Here is an 18,852-nt window from a genome sequence, read left to right as displayed (position 1 = left end):
TTTTGGGGCAGTTTATATAAAGGAAAAAATTTACTCGACATCAACACCACCCTTTCTCTTGAGGATAGCCTTTCTGTCCTTGTTCAAGTTGAGCTTGGTGATGACAACCTTGGAAGCGTTGATGTTAAGGGGAACAGTAGCGGCATTAGCCTTCTCTCTGGTGAGCTTCTCAATTTGAACGGCGTATTTGAGTCTGTAAACTTGAGAGACCTTACCCTCACGGCCCTTAGAAGAACCACGGGTAACCAAGACCTCGTCACCCTTAACGATAGGGATAGAGCGTACCTTGTATTGCTCACGGAGCTCCTTGGAGAGAGGAGCAGACATGATAACACGTCTGACGGAGGAAGGAGCCTCGAAGTAGGCCTTGCGAGACTTTCTGCGCGAAGATGAAACGTCTATTTTAGTTGTTAGTATCAGACTTATGAATGTGATTATTTGTAATGAATGTAGGGATCATCGAAAGAAATATTGCCTTATAGTATTCTAATATAATCAAAGATACTCGACCATGTGGAACATGTTCTCTGATTGACTTATTGAACCTTTAAAAAACTGAACTTTCTGTGTCGAGCCCAGGTCATTTTTTAGCTAACATTGATCTCAGATCTGAACTGATGAAAGCGAAATCCATTCTTAAAAAAAACCTCCGTAAACACAGTCATCTTGTCTCCGCACATTCTAAGAATGAATACTGATTTGTTGCTTCGTCGAGTTGTGATATGAATTCTCACTAGTCGCCATTGTCCTTTATTACTTCAAAGTACCTTGCCAAAAACATCTATGTCCATTCGGTTCAGCTTTGATATTTCATTCGAATATTCCCTTAATTCGAGCCCTTTCACATCGTTTCAAACATACCTTGTGAAACCTTAGCCATTTTTGATGTGTCGACTACCGCTATAGTTGGTTGTTGATGGTTGAAATTGAGAGTCGCTGTAGCTTCTACACTATCTGTGTCGCTTGGCTTGTCCGATTTTGCAGATGAAATTGTTTGACAAGGTGACTGTGTATTTCCATTTTAGGAAATACACTCAGAGTTCTTGAATTTGCATACAGCAATATATGTTGGGTTAGGTTATACTGATAAGAATGTTTAGATATGGGCAAGGGTAAGTTACGGGCGGATTCGAGTCGGTGGACAGAAGAGGACCGCCATCTGGGCGCCAGCTTCTTATCCCTGGCAAATCATTGTACTTCGTCAACTCCTGCTCGATAGGAGTAACCGTGTCAAGGAGTGAATAATGAACGAATAAATCTTGTTTAAAGTCCTATACTATACATAATTAATATAATTCAAATAATTTCAAATCCCATCATTTACACATTACCAGGAGGACTGCTCGCATTTTTACCTACAGGCTGTTTTCCTTCGGCTATTTTGAGTTCGATATATTTGACGCCACTGGGTTCCTCATTAAATTATCAAAATGACATACGATGGTTTTCAGTGACTGGATACTCACATAATAGATGTTTTAACAAACCGTGTCAAGGGCGGAAGACTTGGATTAGTGTCAGGAGTGTGATTTTTGCCAATGAGAGATAACACATGCTATAACATCAGTATCAATTATCTAAGGATAAGATAGAACTCTAAATTTACTCCTTAATTAAAAGGAGAGGTAAACTTGACGGAAATGGGTCTCCTGGCCACTAAATTGACTGATTTGTGCCATAGGATAGGCTAGCCACCGTGTTCTGGAAACTCAACAAATAGTCCGCAATAGTTTAATGGCTAGAATCTCCGCCTGTCACGCGGGAGATCTGGGTTCGATTCCCAGTTGCGGAGCATCCTTCCTTTTTGCCCTCCGTTACATCTGGATGACGCTTATTCTCTACTCCTCAAGAAGGACATAGGTCTTAATAGTTTAAGACGTTGAAATCGAGCTAAACTCATACTACTTTGCTCACTGTGTAACGTTAAACTTCATGTCTGATATTCAAAGGGCTAAGGTTCGCCGTTTTTCTTTATCGAACTGTAACTTGTTGCATGCTTAGTGCCTCTCCTTATAGTGTCATAAGTGCTAATAGAAATGCTGTTAGTTTCCTCTTAGACTCTAAATATTTAGCACAATATTTCCTTTTGGTAAGACTAACGCATATCGCATTTGTAACACACGCCATAGTATGCATCCGATTGAACACTGTCGCGAAAATTGTGGGTCTCCAACGCGAACCTAATTATTAGTGGGCCGTGGAGGGGAAACAGAACCAATCGACCGGTATGGCAGGCTATTATGCTTATAGAAACCTACTAAGACAATGCAAAGCCAACCAAATTGCAGAAAACCACGGGATACAGGAAAAAATTGGCATCGGATTGGCTTTTAGGCTAAACCTTATCGTAGCACACGATGAAGAAAACACCTCAAAATTAACGATATTAAAGTTCAACAGCCGCCTTCTTGTTAAAGGTTAGTTCGATCTTTGAGCTTATATGATTAATTTTCAGAATCGCGATGGAGCACCTCCAGTTGCCCATTTTTTTTCTGAATGGTTGGCCAAAAATAGATTAATAGATTCTCGATACGTGTAGTACATCTTGGCACCACTTACCTCTGACGAGAGAGATATGCGTTCTTATAGATCTGGTAATTGCTTGCGTGACAACTTTTATGCGATAAATTCCAATAGGAAACATAACCTTACCCTGAATGTATGTAGGAGCTCTTTAATTCCAAATGTGCTCTAGGTCCTTTCATCACAGGCAGTTACATTGCGCGATGCACAAAATAGGGAAAGTGCCCCAGACTCGACAACTACAGGAACCACGGTATTTTATTTGAACCCGCAATATCATCCAGTTCGATTTGGCTTGTTTTCAACTTTTGTTTCTGTGGCCTTATCTACTGCGAACTGGACATGTGGTTATTTGGAGTTCAAATTCTGGAACTTGTGAAAAAGAGCGCCTGCGATCGCTGTGGATCGGGCAACCAGCGACAGGGATATGCGTAGATCGTCCTAGATCTGATTGAAATGCACATCATGAGTAGGTTAACTGCGTCCTGTAGTTGAAAAAAATAAAATTTAGCGTGAAACCTTGTGCAGATTCAACAAGGAATGGGCAAGACCAACTGATGATCAGGGCAACGAGCGGGATGATCAGTGAATGGGAGCTGGCGGGGAGGCTGACCGCTGCCTTTTATCTCCTTAAAAGGGAGACTGCTGCATGGCAGCATATGCTTTCTAAGGATATACTATTGTAGCTCACCGCTCATTCGCGTGGCTCTTGTTGTTCCTTCTTTGTAACCTCTACTTTTGATATCCTAAGTTTTCGATTTTTTCCTTACTGGTATTCCCGGCAACTTTCAGATCAGAGAAGTTAGGTAAAATCATAAAAGAGAGAAAGACAGACAAATACGTTCATACGTACTTCGTCACCCACTACAATGCACACATTTGTAAAACCACATAGGAAGAAGTTCCTAACTACGTTCTTGCCTACTGCGTTGGTGACGGCCATATGTTACTATATGTATTTCATTTCAACAGCTAACAATGGGCATCTACACAAGCCATTACAGCGTGGTAACAGAGAACTAACATACAATTTCAATTATACGAAAGATGCCATTCGACCCGCTGCTCAATACTTTATCGAATATCCTGTAAAGGGCCCCAAATATCGAGATCAATTTGGGGAGTTCGGTAACCGTATTCAAGTATTACGACAATGGGTTGAACTATCCGACTTACACAATGACCAAGACTTTCTTGAAAATACAGTTGAAAAAATGGCACGAGCCACTGTTCCGTTCATTATCAACAAAGAGCCAGATAACATAGAGAATCCTACACCATTTTCTGATTTAAGACGCTCTTTTGTACCCGGTTCAAAGGGTATTATCATATCTACGGGTAACAAGGCAGTAAGGTACGCTATTCATCTGGCTGTTTCTATCAGAGAGGTCTTTAACTGCAGTCTTCCCATTTTAATCACGTACGCAGGCCCAGATGATCTTCAATACCTGTCTCGTGAAACCTTCAGTGCCATTGTTGAAAACATTGAGTTTGCCGACCTTAGCTATGCTTTCAATGAAGATATCACTTCACTAAGAAGTGGCGAGTACGCTGTCAAGCCATTTAGTGCGTTGGTTAGCAAATTCGAACATAATCTCATTCTGGACGCTGATACTGTCCTACTTCAGTCCCCCGAAGTATTTTTTGAACAACAAGGTTACAAAGATACTGGTGCGCTATTCTTCCATGATAGACTACTGAATGAAACTAAGTTTAAAGAGAGTGTACTTTGGCGCAAGAAACAATTAGGAAAAAGTACACCTAGTAAGCAGCTCAATTTAACAACTCCACTGACATGGATTGATAGATACTCTGAACAGGCTGATGCGGGGGCAGTTGTTTTGGACAAGTCGAGATTATCGGTTCTCATGGGCTTGTTACATACTTGCTGGCAAAATACTCGTGCTGTAAGAGATGAAGTCACATTTCAACTGGGTCATGGAGATAAAGAAACTTGGTGGTTTGGTTTTGAACTTAGTAATAGTTCCTACTCATTTGATAAAAGTTTTGGCATAGCAATTGGCGAGCTCACTGAGAAGAATAAAGACGACGAGAAAGATGTGGACAAAGTTTGCGGTTTTGCTTTAGCCCATACGGATCAGGACGACAAGTTACTATGGTACAATGGTGGTCTACTGAAAAACAGAAATGGAAATCAGACTGAGTTCAACATTCCCCGTCACTGGATGACAGGCGGAAGCTGGAATAAAATTAAGGATAATGAGATGAGTTGTATGAGAAACTCCACAGTGCATGAATTGACGCCGGAGGAGACTACTATTCTCTCACGTACCATCATGCTAGCTAAAAAGTATGACCAACAGGAACAGCTTATAGATGAAGAGGCAGAAAAGGAAAAGGAGCGTGAAGAAAAAGAAAGAAAGGAAAAGGAAGAAAAAGAGAAAAAGATAAAGGAAGAAAAAGAGAAAAAGATAAAGGAAGAAAAAGAGAAAAAGGAGAAAGAAGAAAAAGAGAAGAAGGAGAAGGAGGAAAAGGAGAAGAAGGAGAAGGAAGAGAAAGAACAGAAAGAAAAGGAGAAAGAAGAGAAAGTTAAACAGGACGAGAAAGACGAGAACGAGAAGGATGAAAATGGGGATAAGGCTAAGGAACAAAATGAGAAGAAAGAAAGATAATAAAGACAACGAGAAATAATCTACCCGTTTTATTTATTATGCATTAGTTGTCGATTTCCATAGAATCGACTTCAATATTCATGAAAAGTGCATTCCTGAAGGAGCGACCAGTTTGGAACTATATTTATTTAGACTTGGTATGCGGTAACGACCAAGATGCCGCGTAGCTGAGTTATATACTTTGAAAAAGATATGTACAATATATGAATGCAGATTTAACATGCCAGATTATATGAAGTGAAATCAATGCTTATGTCTTCCCAATTAAACAGAGCAAAGATCGATGCAAGGTGATCAGACCGTGAACGGTTTTAGAGAGGGAGGAAGTTACTTGTGAAGGGACCAATTATACAACCGGTTGGATGAAACTAGCTGTGTGAGACTATTTGTCAATGTAGGAACTTTCTGAATTGCTATCCAGACTTAGTTTCGTCTCAGAAATCGGAGATACCATACATCATTGCCTCTAGCAAACCTCATACCGTCCTGTGTTAGACCAATAATAGCACCAAAGGCCATGAAAGATCTAGCTGATCGTGCTATTTGTTTGCGTCCCAGTTTGTTGAAGATACCATATGCAACACCTACAGTCCCGGATGAGGCAATTGTCGAGATAAAATCAATGGTATGTCGCACATGATCTAGATAGGCTTCTATTCCAAAGTACATCATAGCAGCAGTTCCGAATTTTACGCCAGACCTCACCGACTGGATCATTGATGCTTTCAGAACGACATAGTTCTTTCTTTTGTAATAAAAATACCATGCACCTTTTGTTCGTGGTAAACGGTGGGCATTTTCTGCTAAATATTGTAGCGATGACTGATTATATCCATTATAAAAGCCGGTAAGAAGGCCATATAGACCACTAATCGCAGTTGCACCGACAATCCTTAATTCAGGAGATATTCCAAGTCTCTGGCTTCTATTAAGCTCAGCCAAGTGTGCCAGTTCCTTTGTGATAGAAGGTCTATCTTTAACAGGCTTTGGGTCTCCATTACCCACCGCTGCCTCAGTACTAGTCATTGTGAATCCGCTCAAGGGCCCTGAGTTAATGTATGATCTGGGCTGTAGCTCTTCTAAAGTCGATATCTAATTATCATGTGCATGCGCCGTGCAGTAACCATTGAGATCTCGAACCCCCACACCGTCAACCGCTTATCATGCTTGTTTTATTTTGTGCCGTTTCAGTATCATCAACTTAAGTCTTGGATTCACTTCAATCATCTTGAACAATGGCACCAGCTCACTCATCGGGGGCTACTCCTCGACTGTTTATAACTGCGGGCATTGCGGCGATTGGCGCGATGCAATTCGGGTTTCATTTGGCAGAGTTAAACTCTCCACAGGATATCGTTACTTGTGGTCCTGCTGGCATTGACAGACCAATAGATCCTTCGTATGACTGTATCCCAATGTCTTCAGCAGATATTGGAATGGTGAATGGCATATACTCTATCGGTGGTTTTTTAAGTGCGTCAGTAGCGGGCTCGTTTGCCGATGGTTTGGGACGGCGAAAGGTAGTGTTTGCAAATTGTGTACTCTTTGTTCTTGGATCCAGCATCATTGCTAATTCTCACAGCGTTCTGACTATGTGTACAGGTAGATTTATTGCTGGATTGGGTGCAGGCTCTGCTATTGTCGTGACTCCATTGTATTTGAACGAGATTAGTCCTGTCTCTATTAGAGGTGCTTTAGGAACCATAAACCAGATATCCGTCAATATTGGCATTCTGCTAGCACAGGTCCTTGGTCTATTCCTATCTACCGAAGATATGTGGAGGCGAATTCTTTTCAGTGGTAGTATTATTGCAATTGCCAATGCTGCACTCTTGCCTCTGTGTGTTGAATCCCCGAAATGGCTTGCACTTAAAGGTATGACGCCAGAAGCTTTAAGATCATTGAGAGTATTAAGAGGAGAAGATGCTGATATTGATGGCGAAGTTTCCAACTGGAAAAGTCACGACAATCATGCGGGCGGAAGCTCACTTGGCCTGACTGGTGATGAAGAGAGTTCATTGCTTGCTCCATCCTCAGAAAATAGATCCCCAAACCAACCGTTCCCTGCTGCTGCCAAAAAGGTTGGCGTATTAGAATTTTGTACAGCAACGAGATTTAGAAAGATTTTTATCGCAGTAGTGGGTGTTATGGTGAGCCAGCAAATATGCGGTGTAAATTCGATTATATTTTATGGCGTTTCAGTTCTGGCCACGACCCTGCCCCGTTACTCTGGTCTCGTAAATGTGCTAATATCGCTTCTGAACTTGGCAGTGACTACTGCAATTTCTCCGTTTGTTGACACTTTCGGCCGCAGGCCTTTGTTATTGGCTTCCATTCTGGGAATGACGTTCTCCTCAGCAGTTTTGGCAAGGGCGATGATAGGCGAAATGCCTGTTGTAGCCTCTACAGCGGCCACGGCCTTCGTAGTATCATTTGCGGTTGGTCTGGGCCCAATTCCTTTCTTGATTATCTCAGAGATGACTCCCAATGACGTTGTGGGCATGGCACAAAGTATAGGAACAACTGCCAACTGGATGGCGTCCTTTTTGGTCGGCTTTTTGTTCCCTATTCTAAAGGCCCAACTCGGGTCCTACGTATTTTATATATTCACTCTCACAGGAGCAGTTGCGTTTACTTTTGTGTTTAAATTTGTTCCAGAAACCAAAGGTAAAAGTTTAGCAGCTGTCTGGGCTCAATAGATCAAATAGTACTACGATTATTTATTTTGAATATACAATCACAGCATGGTATATAATACAGAGCCCGCTCTTCCAGTTGCAACACACGACTTTTGACAATGGCCAACCCAGATTCCATAAGTATTGCAACAAATACAACTCAATAAATTCAGAGAAGGATAAATATTTTACTTAGTCATTACATTTTAGATGGTAAAAGTAGTCTTGAGTTCAAGGTTTCTACTACTGGATCCAACGTAGACAGTGTAAGTACCACGTTGAACGATCCACGATTGAGAAGCAGTGTCCCAAACACTCAAATCACGAACCAGCAAGTCAAAGTTCACAACAGTAGACTTACCAGGTTCAAGAGAGATCTTCTCAAATCCACGCAATTGACGGATGGGACTTTGGAACTCGTCTGTTTGAGGCAAACCAAGGTACAATTGAGCAACATAAGCACCGCCATATGGGCCCTCGTTCTTAATAGTAGCCTTGGCAGTGTAAGCGACCTCCCACAAGGCGGGGTTACCACCAGGAGCACCACCGGCAAGAGAAGCGGTCTCTGGTTGCTCGGTAGAGTATCCCTCGGGATAGGGGTACTCACCCTCAGTAACTTGAGAAACATTCTCAATGTAAGGATACAAGAACTTGTCGAACTTTTGGAAGTCCTTGGGAAAGACAAGCTCTTCGGGAGATGGGATGGCCTCATTGTAGTTAGGAACGGGAGCAAGAGCAGGTGGAGGAGGCAAGTGTTCAGAAGGCTTCTCCTTACCAGCAAGCTTAACGCTCAACTTGGAGAAAGACCAGTTAGAGTAGGACAAACCATATCCAAACTCGTAACGAGGCTCGATGTCGTGGTGGTCAAAGTACTTGTAATCGACATAAAGACCCTCATCGAAGTTATCCTGAGGAGCACCGTGATCCTCAGGGATCAAAGTATCAAGAATAGGAATGTAGTCCTTCTCATCCTTGGCAATAGTGAAAGGCAATCTACCAGAAGGATTGACTTCTCCGAACAAAACTTGAGCAGTGGCCTCACCAGCAAACTCACCTTGAGGGCCAGAAAACAAAACAGCAGTGACATTGGGGTGCTCAATCCATTGCTCAAGATCAACAGGACCAACAGAGTTGATAACAACAACAACGTTAGAGTTCAATTTAGAAGCTCTCTTGATTTGCTCATCAGCACCGTACCAGAGAGAAACATTCTTACGGTCACCAATATTACCATCGACCTCCAAGAAAGACTCACCAGCAGAGGCACCAGCAACAATGATAACAACGTCAGACTCCGAGGAGATTCTGTCAAACTCTTTCCAATTGTTTTCAACAGCATTGTTTCTGGTCTCATAATCAACTTGAATACCAGCGGGAATAGCTCTAGCATTGATACCCTCGATAGGAGTGTACAAGAAGGGGAACTTGACAGCACCAGAACCCCAACCAGAAGCCATAACACCGCCATCGCTACAGGCCATGTCTTCTTGACAGTTGGGACCGTTGGGGTGAGAACCAGCAGCAACACCGAGAACACCAATCTTACGAAGAGCCTTGCCATCATAGTACAAATCACGGATGTTGTCGTCAGTCTTAAGAGGCAAAGCGTTATCAACGTTCTTGAGCAAAACAATACCCTCAACAGCCAGTTGCTCAGCAATCTTGTCAGAGTAGTCAGTGCGGACATTGATGTGCTTGTTAACAACAGCGACGGGTCCCTCACCATTATAAAGGTTGTCGATATCGTCAAGAGTCCAAGAAGAGAAAGATGGGCCACCGACCTCTTTTCTAGTCTCATCAAGGTTGACAAGGTAGTAAGCAGCCATTACACGAACAGCCATATCATCCAATCTAGAGGATGGAACGGTACCATTCAAAACAGACAAAGTCAAGTTGGAACTGAAGTAAGCAGGACCCTCTGGAGGATTGGGAGTAATGTTACCACCGGGCATGTTCATATCACCACCAGAAAGAACGGTAGCAACACCACTGTGGAAGGCACCCCAGTCAGACATAACGAAACCAGGGAAACCCAATTGCTCCTTAAGAACATTGTTTAATAAATAAGAGTTTTGACAAGCTTGAGAGTTATTGACTTGGTTATAAGAACACATGACGGAACCAACACCGGCCTTGATCATATCAGCAAAAGGCCAAGCGTAAACTTCGTGCAAAGTTCTATCGTCAATGTTGGAACTGAGAATGGCAGTCATATCCTCGTATCCCCAGTGGCGGTTCCACTCAGAGTATTGACGGAAATGCTCTTGCTCATTGGCAATGAAATGCTTAGCATTGGCAATGATACCCTGGTCTTGGATACCCTTGACTGTGATACCACAAGCAATACCAGAGAAATAGGAATCGGCACCAAAACCTTCCCAGTTACGGCCACCAGCAGCCTGTCTTCCTAAAGGACCAGCGACGGGTCCCAAAAGGATATCAACACCCTTGTGCTTGTGCTCCAATGCAAGAGCTTTGGCACGCTCATACAAAAGATCCTTGTTGAAAGATGAACCAGCCGTCAATGCAGCAGGGAATGCACTAATATAGTCTGTGCTTCTAACACCCAATGGACCGTCCTGCAGACAGAAACCACTGAAGTTCAATCTTGGAACATCACCAGTGTTACCAAGACAGGGACCCATCATCCAACCAATACCAGAGGTAATGTTAACTTTTTCAGCCAAAGTCAATTGACCAACAAACTCCTCTGCCTTGGCAAATGCAGCAGCCCATTGATCGTCAATAGCACGTTGAGCGAAAGGACTGGGGTAATATGGTGGAGAAGTAGCCCAGTTCAAAGGAGAAGCTCCATCAGAAGGAGCCTTTAAGACCAGCTCTTCGGGAGAAGAAGAGGCCGATACTAAGGAACCAGCAAGGCTGATTCCAGCAACAGCAGTTGTTAAACGCATTTTTAACAACTAGCTTGCAAAATGTAGACAGATAGTGATACAAAAAGAGGGGAACAAGAGAAATTTCAAAAACTAGCATACACGATGCCTTTTATATTCCCCTGAAATGATCAACTATTAACCCCACTCTCTAGCTGCGGCTATATCCGGAAAAAATACCGTATTTCCTAGCGTCTCCCCGACATGAGTCGCAGAACCATTAGCTCATCGAAGAACATGAATAATTTCTTTTGTGCAATCTTCTTAATCTGCAGAAGACGCGATTCTCCGGCCCACCGCACCAATTTCCGTCGAAGCATGAAATCTGATGATTTATGGTCGTCAACTGAACAGAAATACCATGGACAAACTGGAGCCAGCTTTAAGGGAATAATGCAACTTTTTTGGACCTAGTTTGGCCCCAATTGTACCATTATTGGACTTCTCGTGACCCCAATTGAAAGTACCATCCAAACCTACACGGTGCATATTCGCGGAGTAGCGGGGGGTATTGACCACCGTTTATGTCAGTTTATCCTATTGCATGTGGGGGTAGCAGGTTTTCTACGGCGTTATGTATAGTAACAAGATTTTATTGGTGGTAAGTGTGCATTGTATAGGGCTGAAATTTGTCAAGATCTGCAGAACCTTACAAGTCGGGGAAACAGGTTGATTTTCCCGTATGGGGTAATATGGGGTAGAATATACCTGTGGGTTCCTGGGGTCCAAAAAATGAAAATCCTACACCACCGACATTCCCCGATAGGTCATATGAGATCTTTTCGACCCCCACTAGAGTTCTGGGGTAAATTCAAACTCCGAGGAGTTTCCGTTCCTAGATGGATCTGAATGATCCAAAGCCCATGTCAAATAAATTTATGACATGACGGAATTCAGTTAGACAATGCCTCATAGGGATAATGTTAAGACGAAAAAATTCTTAGCCGACACTACCCGAAAAGTCAGCTGCTTACCGATTTTAAACATTCTGGACTAAAGACGAGTTTGGCAGGGCCCAATACTTCTAGAGTTCAACTCTGTCTTATACCCCAGGAGTGAGCATTTACGGCAATTATTGTCTGCTCTTTGTGGTGTCACCGGTATAAATCCGCTTCTTGTGTTTCAGTCCTTCACACAGAAGAGCGTTTCCTGAAGTTAACAGCCATTCGGCGGGGTAGAGCTTCCTCGGATAAACTGACCGGAAAAAATAGAACCATTGTATGCAAAGGTTTATTTATCCGGCAAACCTGGGTTCACTCTGGTGAAGAAAATCAAAGATGCAAAATCGAAAGTTAGATTCAAAGATAATTAAATAAATACATGAATATATAATACTCAGATAAATAGTGTTACAATTTAGCTAGCCCTAGATGAACAATTCTCTATGACAGTGATCATCATCGTAGACATCAGACACACATGACTGAGGCGCCTTTGCCTGAAGCAATTTTCTTTCAACTAAAGGTTCTTCCGACTTAGGATGCAAGAACGCAGTAGGAGATGCTAAAGATGCTGGCAGAGGTCTTCCAAGGGAAGGCATATTTCTCTGTGATCGAAGACCAGCATTATTTGTAAATTTGTTTGTCCATAACAAACTGTTGTAAACTTCAGGTGTAGCACCTGATAATCGCAAAATTACCAATGAAACAGCAATCACCAAAACTGGAATCCAGAAGAAAAACAAGCGACGGTCATTTTGTAGCTTTTTCTTATTATTGACCCATGTCTTAATAAACTGTTGTTCATAGTCATCAGACATCTCATTCACTGGTAATGCGACAGCTTCAATCTCGTCTTCCTCGCCAGCCTGTGACGCCTTCTCATCACTGGCTGTATCTCCTAACCCACCGTTAGCCTGGTTGCTAGGCGTTGTAGTCGTCTCGGGGAAAATCTCGTCATAACTAGGGGGTGGGGCAGGGCCCACCATAGTAGGATTAGTAGAATTCGAAACACCAGCTTGGTTCTGACCTTCCTGTTGCTCTTGGTGCCGTCTACTCTGCTCAGCGCTTTGTGTCAGGAATTGCCAAACTCTTAACAAATTCTTTTGCTGGTCATTTGAAGAATTCTTAGGTCTAGTGTTGCTGTTGTTAAAAACTGTAGCATCACTATCACTGGTCGCCGAGTTATATTCTCTGCGAGGTGCAGACCGAGGAGGACGCGTGGAAGCTGGCCGACGATAAATATAATTAACAATTTCATCCCAATTGGGCCTATCCCAGGGAACCATCTTATTCCGAGCACTCTCAGTAAGCTGTTGGAGGTATAATGAGATGTTCTCTGCAGTGTTGTTGAGTCTATGACGGGGGTTATTCCAGAACTCTCTGTTATGGTGTTCATTAACAATAGTACTACTGTCATCAACACTCTTAGCATCGTCATCATCCTTGTTCTGAGTGTGACTAGAAACAGACGAGGTTCTTCTGTGATGGCGAAGTAATGCCTGTCGTACGTCTCCCATACGAAGGTCTCCATCATCATATTCACTGCTATCATCATCATCCTCAAATTCTTCATCCAGGTCTCTTCTGTCGTCTTCGGTCTGTTCGTTGTGTCCATAATCACTACCTCCGTATAAAGCCATACTGCTGTTACTTGCATGTCTCGACAGATTGCTGTATCTTGCATTGGTATTGCTCCTGAATGAGGCAAATGTGCTCGTAGAACTCGTCCTACGATTGTGATTAAACTGAGCATATTGACGATGGGTCAATCCGATAGGAAGCTCATCCGACACCGAATCGTCGGCCATATCAATAACGGTCTGACCATTAATAGCACGGATAAAGGGGTCAGCACGGCATCGGATTAGTTTTCGAACGATTGATCTGCGGCCCCTTAACGCCGCGAAATGCAAAGGTGTCATTCCATTGACGTCGTGTAAGTCTGTTCTAGCTCCTTGGGAAATTAGTGAGGAAACTACTTTATAAAATCCAAGGGAAGCTGCTAAATGCATCATCGTCTGGCCCTCGCTATTCCTGAGCTGCCAATCAGGGATTTTACCAGTATTCATCTTGATTAGATCGATGCATCGCAAAATAATTTTTTCATGGTCCACTGCGTTTGAATTCATCGTGGAGCTATTGAGACTAGACCCACCGTTTATTCCAGTGTCGCTATTGTTATTATTGCTACTGCCGACGATTCTCATGGCGATATTCTTGGCATCTTCTAGTTTACCATTCATTTTCAAACCAACTACTTGGAGAGCTAGTTCAATCAACTGAGAGTCCGTATCATCAATGTAGGTAAACACTTGTGGTTGTACTCTTGCAATGCCTTCAAATGTGACAACCACAGGTCCTGGCATTGTAGCAGGTGGGAGGTGGGCCACAATGGTTGAATCGCTCCAGCATTGTGTTGCCATAGCACTAACGTCGCCAAACTTAGTGACAAGACCATTATAAAAACCAGATCCCAAAAGAGTTACCTCTATACCACCACGGACCGAACCCTGTGCAGGAATTATTCGCTGGATCTGTGGTGTAGTAGTATCAGCCATCGGACTAAAGGATCCGTTTCTTGGAATTGTTGGCGTTAAATTTGACAAACTAACAGCTGACGAAAGGTTATCGGAGGATGTTGGTGATGTCATATCAAGATGACCGGATGATTTTCGGGAAAAGCTTGCATTTCGGGAGGATAATCTGGTTTGAGATAATTTTTTCTGCTGTTGCTGTTGCTGGATTTGGTGTAGTTGATGGTCTTGCTGTTGCGATTGTTGCTGTGGAGGGACGAACATATGGAATCCATTGTTTCCACTATTAACATTCGAGCTGCTTCCAACACGAGCACTACTCCAACTTCCATCTCGTCGGCGTTTCAGAGAGCTTGATGAAAAGTCGGTATTGACCTCAGAGGACTCTTCCATAGATACTGGGGAAGCGGGAATTGATACTTGTTGACCAGCACTTGACAAGGCAGTGAAGCTATTATTATTGCTATTACCAGCACTCACCACTGCATCCTCATTTGCAAGTGTCCTTAGATCTTTATGGTCATCTGTAATTGTAATAGTTTGTGTTATCGTTCTTGCTACAATAGCACCAGTATAGTCTTTAACAGTGAAAATTAGTCTAAATGTGTTAGTAAGTCCGTTTGTATTAGCAGACAAAATAAAGGGGTTTCCTACTCACTTGTATCCCGGTTTGGCACCATGGTGTCGGCAATAACATCCCAGTCTTAATGGTAAAACGATTTCTTTTCCCTTTACAGTCTGTCCGTTACCCAAGTCACACTCTAGTGGTAATGGAAAAGCCACCACCTCACGACAGTTGAAAATCACAATTCGTCTTCTTCGGTCAGGATTCCAGTGGTACTCCTCATTTGGATCAAGACTCTTTTTTCGAAAAGCGCGTTTCATCTCACGACTTATACACTTTGAGCACATATACAGGGGCTTATCAGGAAGGTTTTGAGCCACGACGTCCACTTCCAGACTCAACGTATTGGGATGTGATACAAATTTGTCCTTCAGTTGGAATCTCGGCCGAGCCATTGTATCGGCTGGAAGATGCAGAAGGTGTTCATCAGGAGTCGGTGAGAAGATAAGTCTACATTTGATTTGAGTTTCCACACGGGATCGAGATGGTATGTCAACAACATGCATTCGATATTTGTATGTTTCGCATCTTTCAGGATAAGCAAGAATTTCTGAGATAGGCTCAGTTGTTGTAGATGCAGAAACTATTTCATCCTCGACACTGGCAGATTGTCTTCCAAATATCATTTTTGAAATTAACACTTGAGCATCTCGATAAGATTCACTGTAAGCCTGTGACGAGAAAGAGGTGCCTGTCGATTTACCTATATTTTGCTTTGAAGAGTCCTCTCTCTTAACAGACGATGAGAGGGACGTAGGACTCGGTGAGTTAACTAGGGACATACTCTGACTCGAACTGGTTCCCAAAAATGCGCCACTTATTTGAACATCTGACAAGTTATGTGGAATGTTCATCGAAGCCTTGCTGGAAACACCTATTGGCATGCCTTGTGTCATGCCCGACGACATATCTGAAGGCATGCCAGAAGGCATACCAATTTTCATTTCATTCATCATATTTGGTGAAGCACCATCCGTTACTCCCGACAGAATAGTGTTCCTTGAATTGCCAGAAATTCCTGCAAACAAACTGTCTCCTGGTTTCGAGTCTGCTCCTTTACCACCAACACCGACGTATTGGCTAAGACTAGAGCCACCTTTGTCTCCACTTAAAGATGGCGATAGCGACGAAGATGAACCCGAATATGTTCCTTCTCCGAATTCCAAATAATCCATCATCTGGTCGACGTCCGTAGGGCCATTAACGCCATGTCCGGATATCAGGGGATCTTGATCATCCACATTCATAATGTCAAATCCATTATCCTTCTGCCCGATTATATGTTGTGGCTGTTTCGATCCTCTTGAAAGGGTGAAATCGAATCCAGGAATATCGAATTCATTGCTATTCGGATTAGCAGGATCCCCGTTATCGTTCATACCCCCATTTTGATTCGCCTCGTCATCGTAGTTATAATCGATATAAATGTCATTCGACAGTTCGCGTCCCCCATTCATTCCTCCGGCCAGATTGTGAGAGGACGAGTTGGAGGTTATCATGAGTGAAAAGTCATGTACAATTAATCCAAGCTCGAGACAAAACAATCAATCTGTAAATCTGTAATAAATATGATCTACCTAAGAGTTCCATGTATCACGGGTCGTCGTTGTGTTGCAACTGTATAACTGTTAAACAATATACGAGATTGCAATCACTTGAACCGTTGGTATCGATGTAATCGGTTCCTGACTTCTTACTGAGATATATTTTGCCCTGGTTAATGGTTAGAATCGCCCCAAACCTAACTTTTATAGTCAAGCTAGCTTGATCAAATCAATAATACCCTTAATTTTCCGGCTTCCAAACTGCTGTATACTAACTGTCAGCATGGGCTAGTAAAGTGGAAATGAAGAAAAATCAAATTTTAAACCAAAATATTATAGCTTGGCTGCTGGTTGTCCCTGATAAACTGGGCTTGAATAATGAGTGTGTGCTGCAGCTATACACTCAACTGCGTTTGCAGGACTTGCTAAAAAAATGTGGTTTCCTCAACTTGGCTGCTAACTCTTATTTAGGAATAGCTCTAATAGCTTGGCCCTATTGATATCGGCTAAATAGCTACATAGTTCCCGATACTAGAATATAAGTGCCGCCACCTTGATCATACTTTGACCCTGCTTTTGGGAGTGTTAGTACAGACCGCTACAGTGATAGCAGTTAACTGAATCTTGTGAACTTCAAAAAATAAAAAATTTAGTTCAACAGATCTCAACAAATGCAGTGCATAAATTGGACTCCGCGGACATCCGCTTAACTGAAGCTGTGGCTGCCTTCGATATATATTCAGTTATACATTGATGTAAGTGATTTCAATGACATATGTCATTCGTCCTAGTGGGTCTAGCTGAGAGGAGTTAGAAAAATGACTAGCCTATAAATTATCTTGATACTATCTAGTGTACTGTGCCGATTATCCTTGTTAAACTCCTAGTGACGTGCATTCTGCAAAATGCTAATGCTGACAGATGCTTTGGCCAATTTCAGGGGGATCTGCAGGGTCTATCCGCAAAGTACATAAAATTTCTGGCTAATAAAAAGGATATTTAAGATTTAAGAGCAATAATCACCGTATTTAATAGATTTCATTTCCATTTATAAAATAGTTACATTTGTCCCAGACCACTAACTGTGAGTGATTTAGTTGGTCTTAACAATAAGCTTACCCATGGTCTTGTTGCTCTCCATAACCTTGTGGGCCTCGACAATCTGGTTGAATTCGAAGACTTTCTCAGTAGAATGAGTAACCTCCTTGGAAACAATCTTAGGAAGCAAAACTTGAGCAAGGAAGTCACGGAGTTGTTGTTGGTAGTCCAAGGTTCTAGAACGTAAAGTGGAACCGACAATGGAAAGACGCTTGCCGAGAATGAGACGGATATCAACCTCATCCTTGAACACATTACCACTCATAGCACCAATGATAACTATGGTACCATCCAAGCCGGCAACAGCAATATTCTTAGCGAAGTAAGAAGGTCCAACAGGGTCGATAGTAACATCAATACCACGGGGCTCGATCTTCTTAATAACCTCAACAAAGTCCTCAGTGTGGTAGTTGATAGGGACAATGACACCATCGGCAGTTCCCTTAAGTCTGAGCTTGTTGGCAATGAAGTCCTTCTTGTCATCAGATCCTACAGTAGCAAAGATTCTTCTGGCACCGATGATTTGAGCGATTTGGATAGCAGCGATACCGACACCACTGGCGCCAGCATGGATGAGCAAGCTTTGGTCCTTGCTGAGTCCACCAACAACCTTAAGAACTTGGTAAGCAGTGAACCAGACTTGAGGAATACCAGCACCCTCAGTGAAGGGCATTTGTTCTGGCAAATGAAGCAAAGTCTTAAGAGGAGCAGCGACAAGCTCAGAGTAAGCACCACCAGAGATCAAGCCCAATACTCTGTCGCCAACAGCAAACTTCTTACCAGCACCATCATCAAGGTTGGAAGTTCCCTCAGGGTGGATCTCCTTGATAACACCGGCGAACTCAACACCCAAAATTTCAGAGGCTCCTGGAGGTATTGGGTAGAAAGCGCTACGTTGAACCAAGTCCATACGGTTTAAACCAAAGGCCTTAACCTCAACAAGGGCTTGACCAGCCTTGAGAGTAGGCTTGGGGACAGTATCGTCAATAAACAAGGCCTCAGCAGGACCCTTGCCATTGCGGATGTTGACAGCTCTAATAGTTCCAGACATTGTTCGATCGATTGATATTGTTGTGGATGGATAGATAGAATTGAGTTATTTTGTCGAGAATAATGGCAGTATATATACTACGAAGGGTTCCGTCATTGTTATATTCCAAGAAGTTTCCCATCTACGAGATTACTTAAGCTGCATCGGACATCCGGCTGACGAAATCCTGCAGGGGCTCATCGATCGCTTCGGTCTCGGGAACCGGCACACCTGTCAAATCACGGGCTTCGGCGCATTTCCACGCCCATTAAGTAATCTAACCATATCAATAGGATCGATACCTCGCGGCTTCACCGGTTTGCGAGCTTTTTGAATATGCGTGCTGATATTTGGT

General features: G+C 42.8%; 8 protein-coding genes and 1 non-coding gene across 9 annotated transcripts; 3 read left to right on the top strand and 6 right to left on the bottom strand.

Annotated features, from left to right (window-relative positions):
- Positions 1-30: 30 nt before the first annotated feature.
- On the bottom strand, positions 31-327 carry RPL26B (ribosomal 60S subunit protein L26B; the record flags this gene model as incomplete). Its single annotated transcript, XM_018878253.1, has 1 exon — positions 31-327. One exon carries the CDS (start codon positions 325-327, stop codon positions 31-33), a length of 297 nt encoding a protein of 98 aa, XP_018735576.1.
- A 1,393-nt stretch (positions 328-1,720) lies between these two features.
- On the top strand, positions 1,721-1,792 carry AWJ20_1378 (the record flags this gene model as incomplete). Its single annotated transcript has 1 exon — positions 1,721-1,792. It is a non-coding gene; the product is annotated as a tRNA-Asp (tRNA).
- Positions 1,793-3,476: 1,684 nt separating this feature from the next.
- Positions 3,477-5,156, top strand: MNT2 (Mnt2p; the record flags this gene model as incomplete). Its single annotated transcript, XM_018878252.1, has 1 exon — positions 3,477-5,156. The coding sequence occupies one exon, from the start codon at positions 3,477-3,479 to the stop codon at positions 5,154-5,156; it is 1,680 nt and encodes a 559-aa protein (XP_018735575.1).
- A 423-nt stretch (positions 5,157-5,579) lies between these two features.
- AWJ20_1376 (uncharacterized protein) lies at positions 5,580-6,182 on the bottom strand (the record flags this gene model as incomplete). Its single annotated transcript, XM_018878251.1, has 1 exon — positions 5,580-6,182. One exon carries the CDS (start codon positions 6,180-6,182, stop codon positions 5,580-5,582), a length of 603 nt encoding a protein of 200 aa, XP_018735574.1.
- A 209-nt stretch (positions 6,183-6,391) lies between these two features.
- Positions 6,392-7,855, top strand: AWJ20_1375 (uncharacterized protein; the record flags this gene model as incomplete). The annotated part of the gene is made up of 1 exon (XM_018878250.1): positions 6,392-7,855. The coding sequence occupies one exon, from the start codon at positions 6,392-6,394 to the stop codon at positions 7,853-7,855; it is 1,464 nt and encodes a 487-aa protein (XP_018735573.1).
- Positions 7,856-8,040: 185 nt separating this feature from the next.
- On the bottom strand, positions 8,041-10,746 carry AWJ20_1374 (uncharacterized protein; the record flags this gene model as incomplete). The annotated part of the gene is made up of 1 exon (XM_018878249.1): positions 8,041-10,746. One exon carries the CDS (start codon positions 10,744-10,746, stop codon positions 8,041-8,043), a length of 2,706 nt encoding a protein of 901 aa, XP_018735572.1.
- A 1,345-nt stretch (positions 10,747-12,091) lies between these two features.
- SPT23 (Spt23p) lies at positions 12,092-14,593 on the bottom strand (the record flags this gene model as incomplete). The annotated part of the gene is made up of 1 exon (XM_018878248.1): positions 12,092-14,593. The coding sequence occupies one exon, from the start codon at positions 14,591-14,593 to the stop codon at positions 12,092-12,094; it is 2,502 nt and encodes an 833-aa protein (XP_018735571.1).
- A 261-nt stretch (positions 14,594-14,854) lies between these two features.
- MGA2 (Mga2p) lies at positions 14,855-16,324 on the bottom strand (the record flags this gene model as incomplete). The annotated part of the gene is made up of 1 exon (XM_018878247.1): positions 14,855-16,324. The coding sequence occupies one exon, from the start codon at positions 16,322-16,324 to the stop codon at positions 14,855-14,857; it is 1,470 nt and encodes a 489-aa protein (XP_018735570.1).
- A 1,138-nt stretch (positions 16,325-17,462) lies between these two features.
- Positions 17,463-18,518, bottom strand: AWJ20_1371 (uncharacterized protein; the record flags this gene model as incomplete). Its single annotated transcript, XM_018878246.1, has 1 exon — positions 17,463-18,518. One exon carries the CDS (start codon positions 18,516-18,518, stop codon positions 17,463-17,465), a length of 1,056 nt encoding a protein of 351 aa, XP_018735569.1.
- Between the last annotated feature and the right edge of the window lie 334 nt (positions 18,519-18,852).

The sequence above is a fragment of the Sugiyamaella lignohabitans genome, chromosome A, assembly GCF_001640025.1.
Source record: "Sugiyamaella lignohabitans strain CBS 10342 chromosome A, complete sequence".
Taxonomy (NCBI): Eukaryota; Fungi; Ascomycota; class Dipodascomycetes; order Dipodascales; family Trichomonascaceae; genus Sugiyamaella; species Sugiyamaella lignohabitans.
This window is presented reverse-complemented; position numbering and strand designations above follow the sequence as displayed.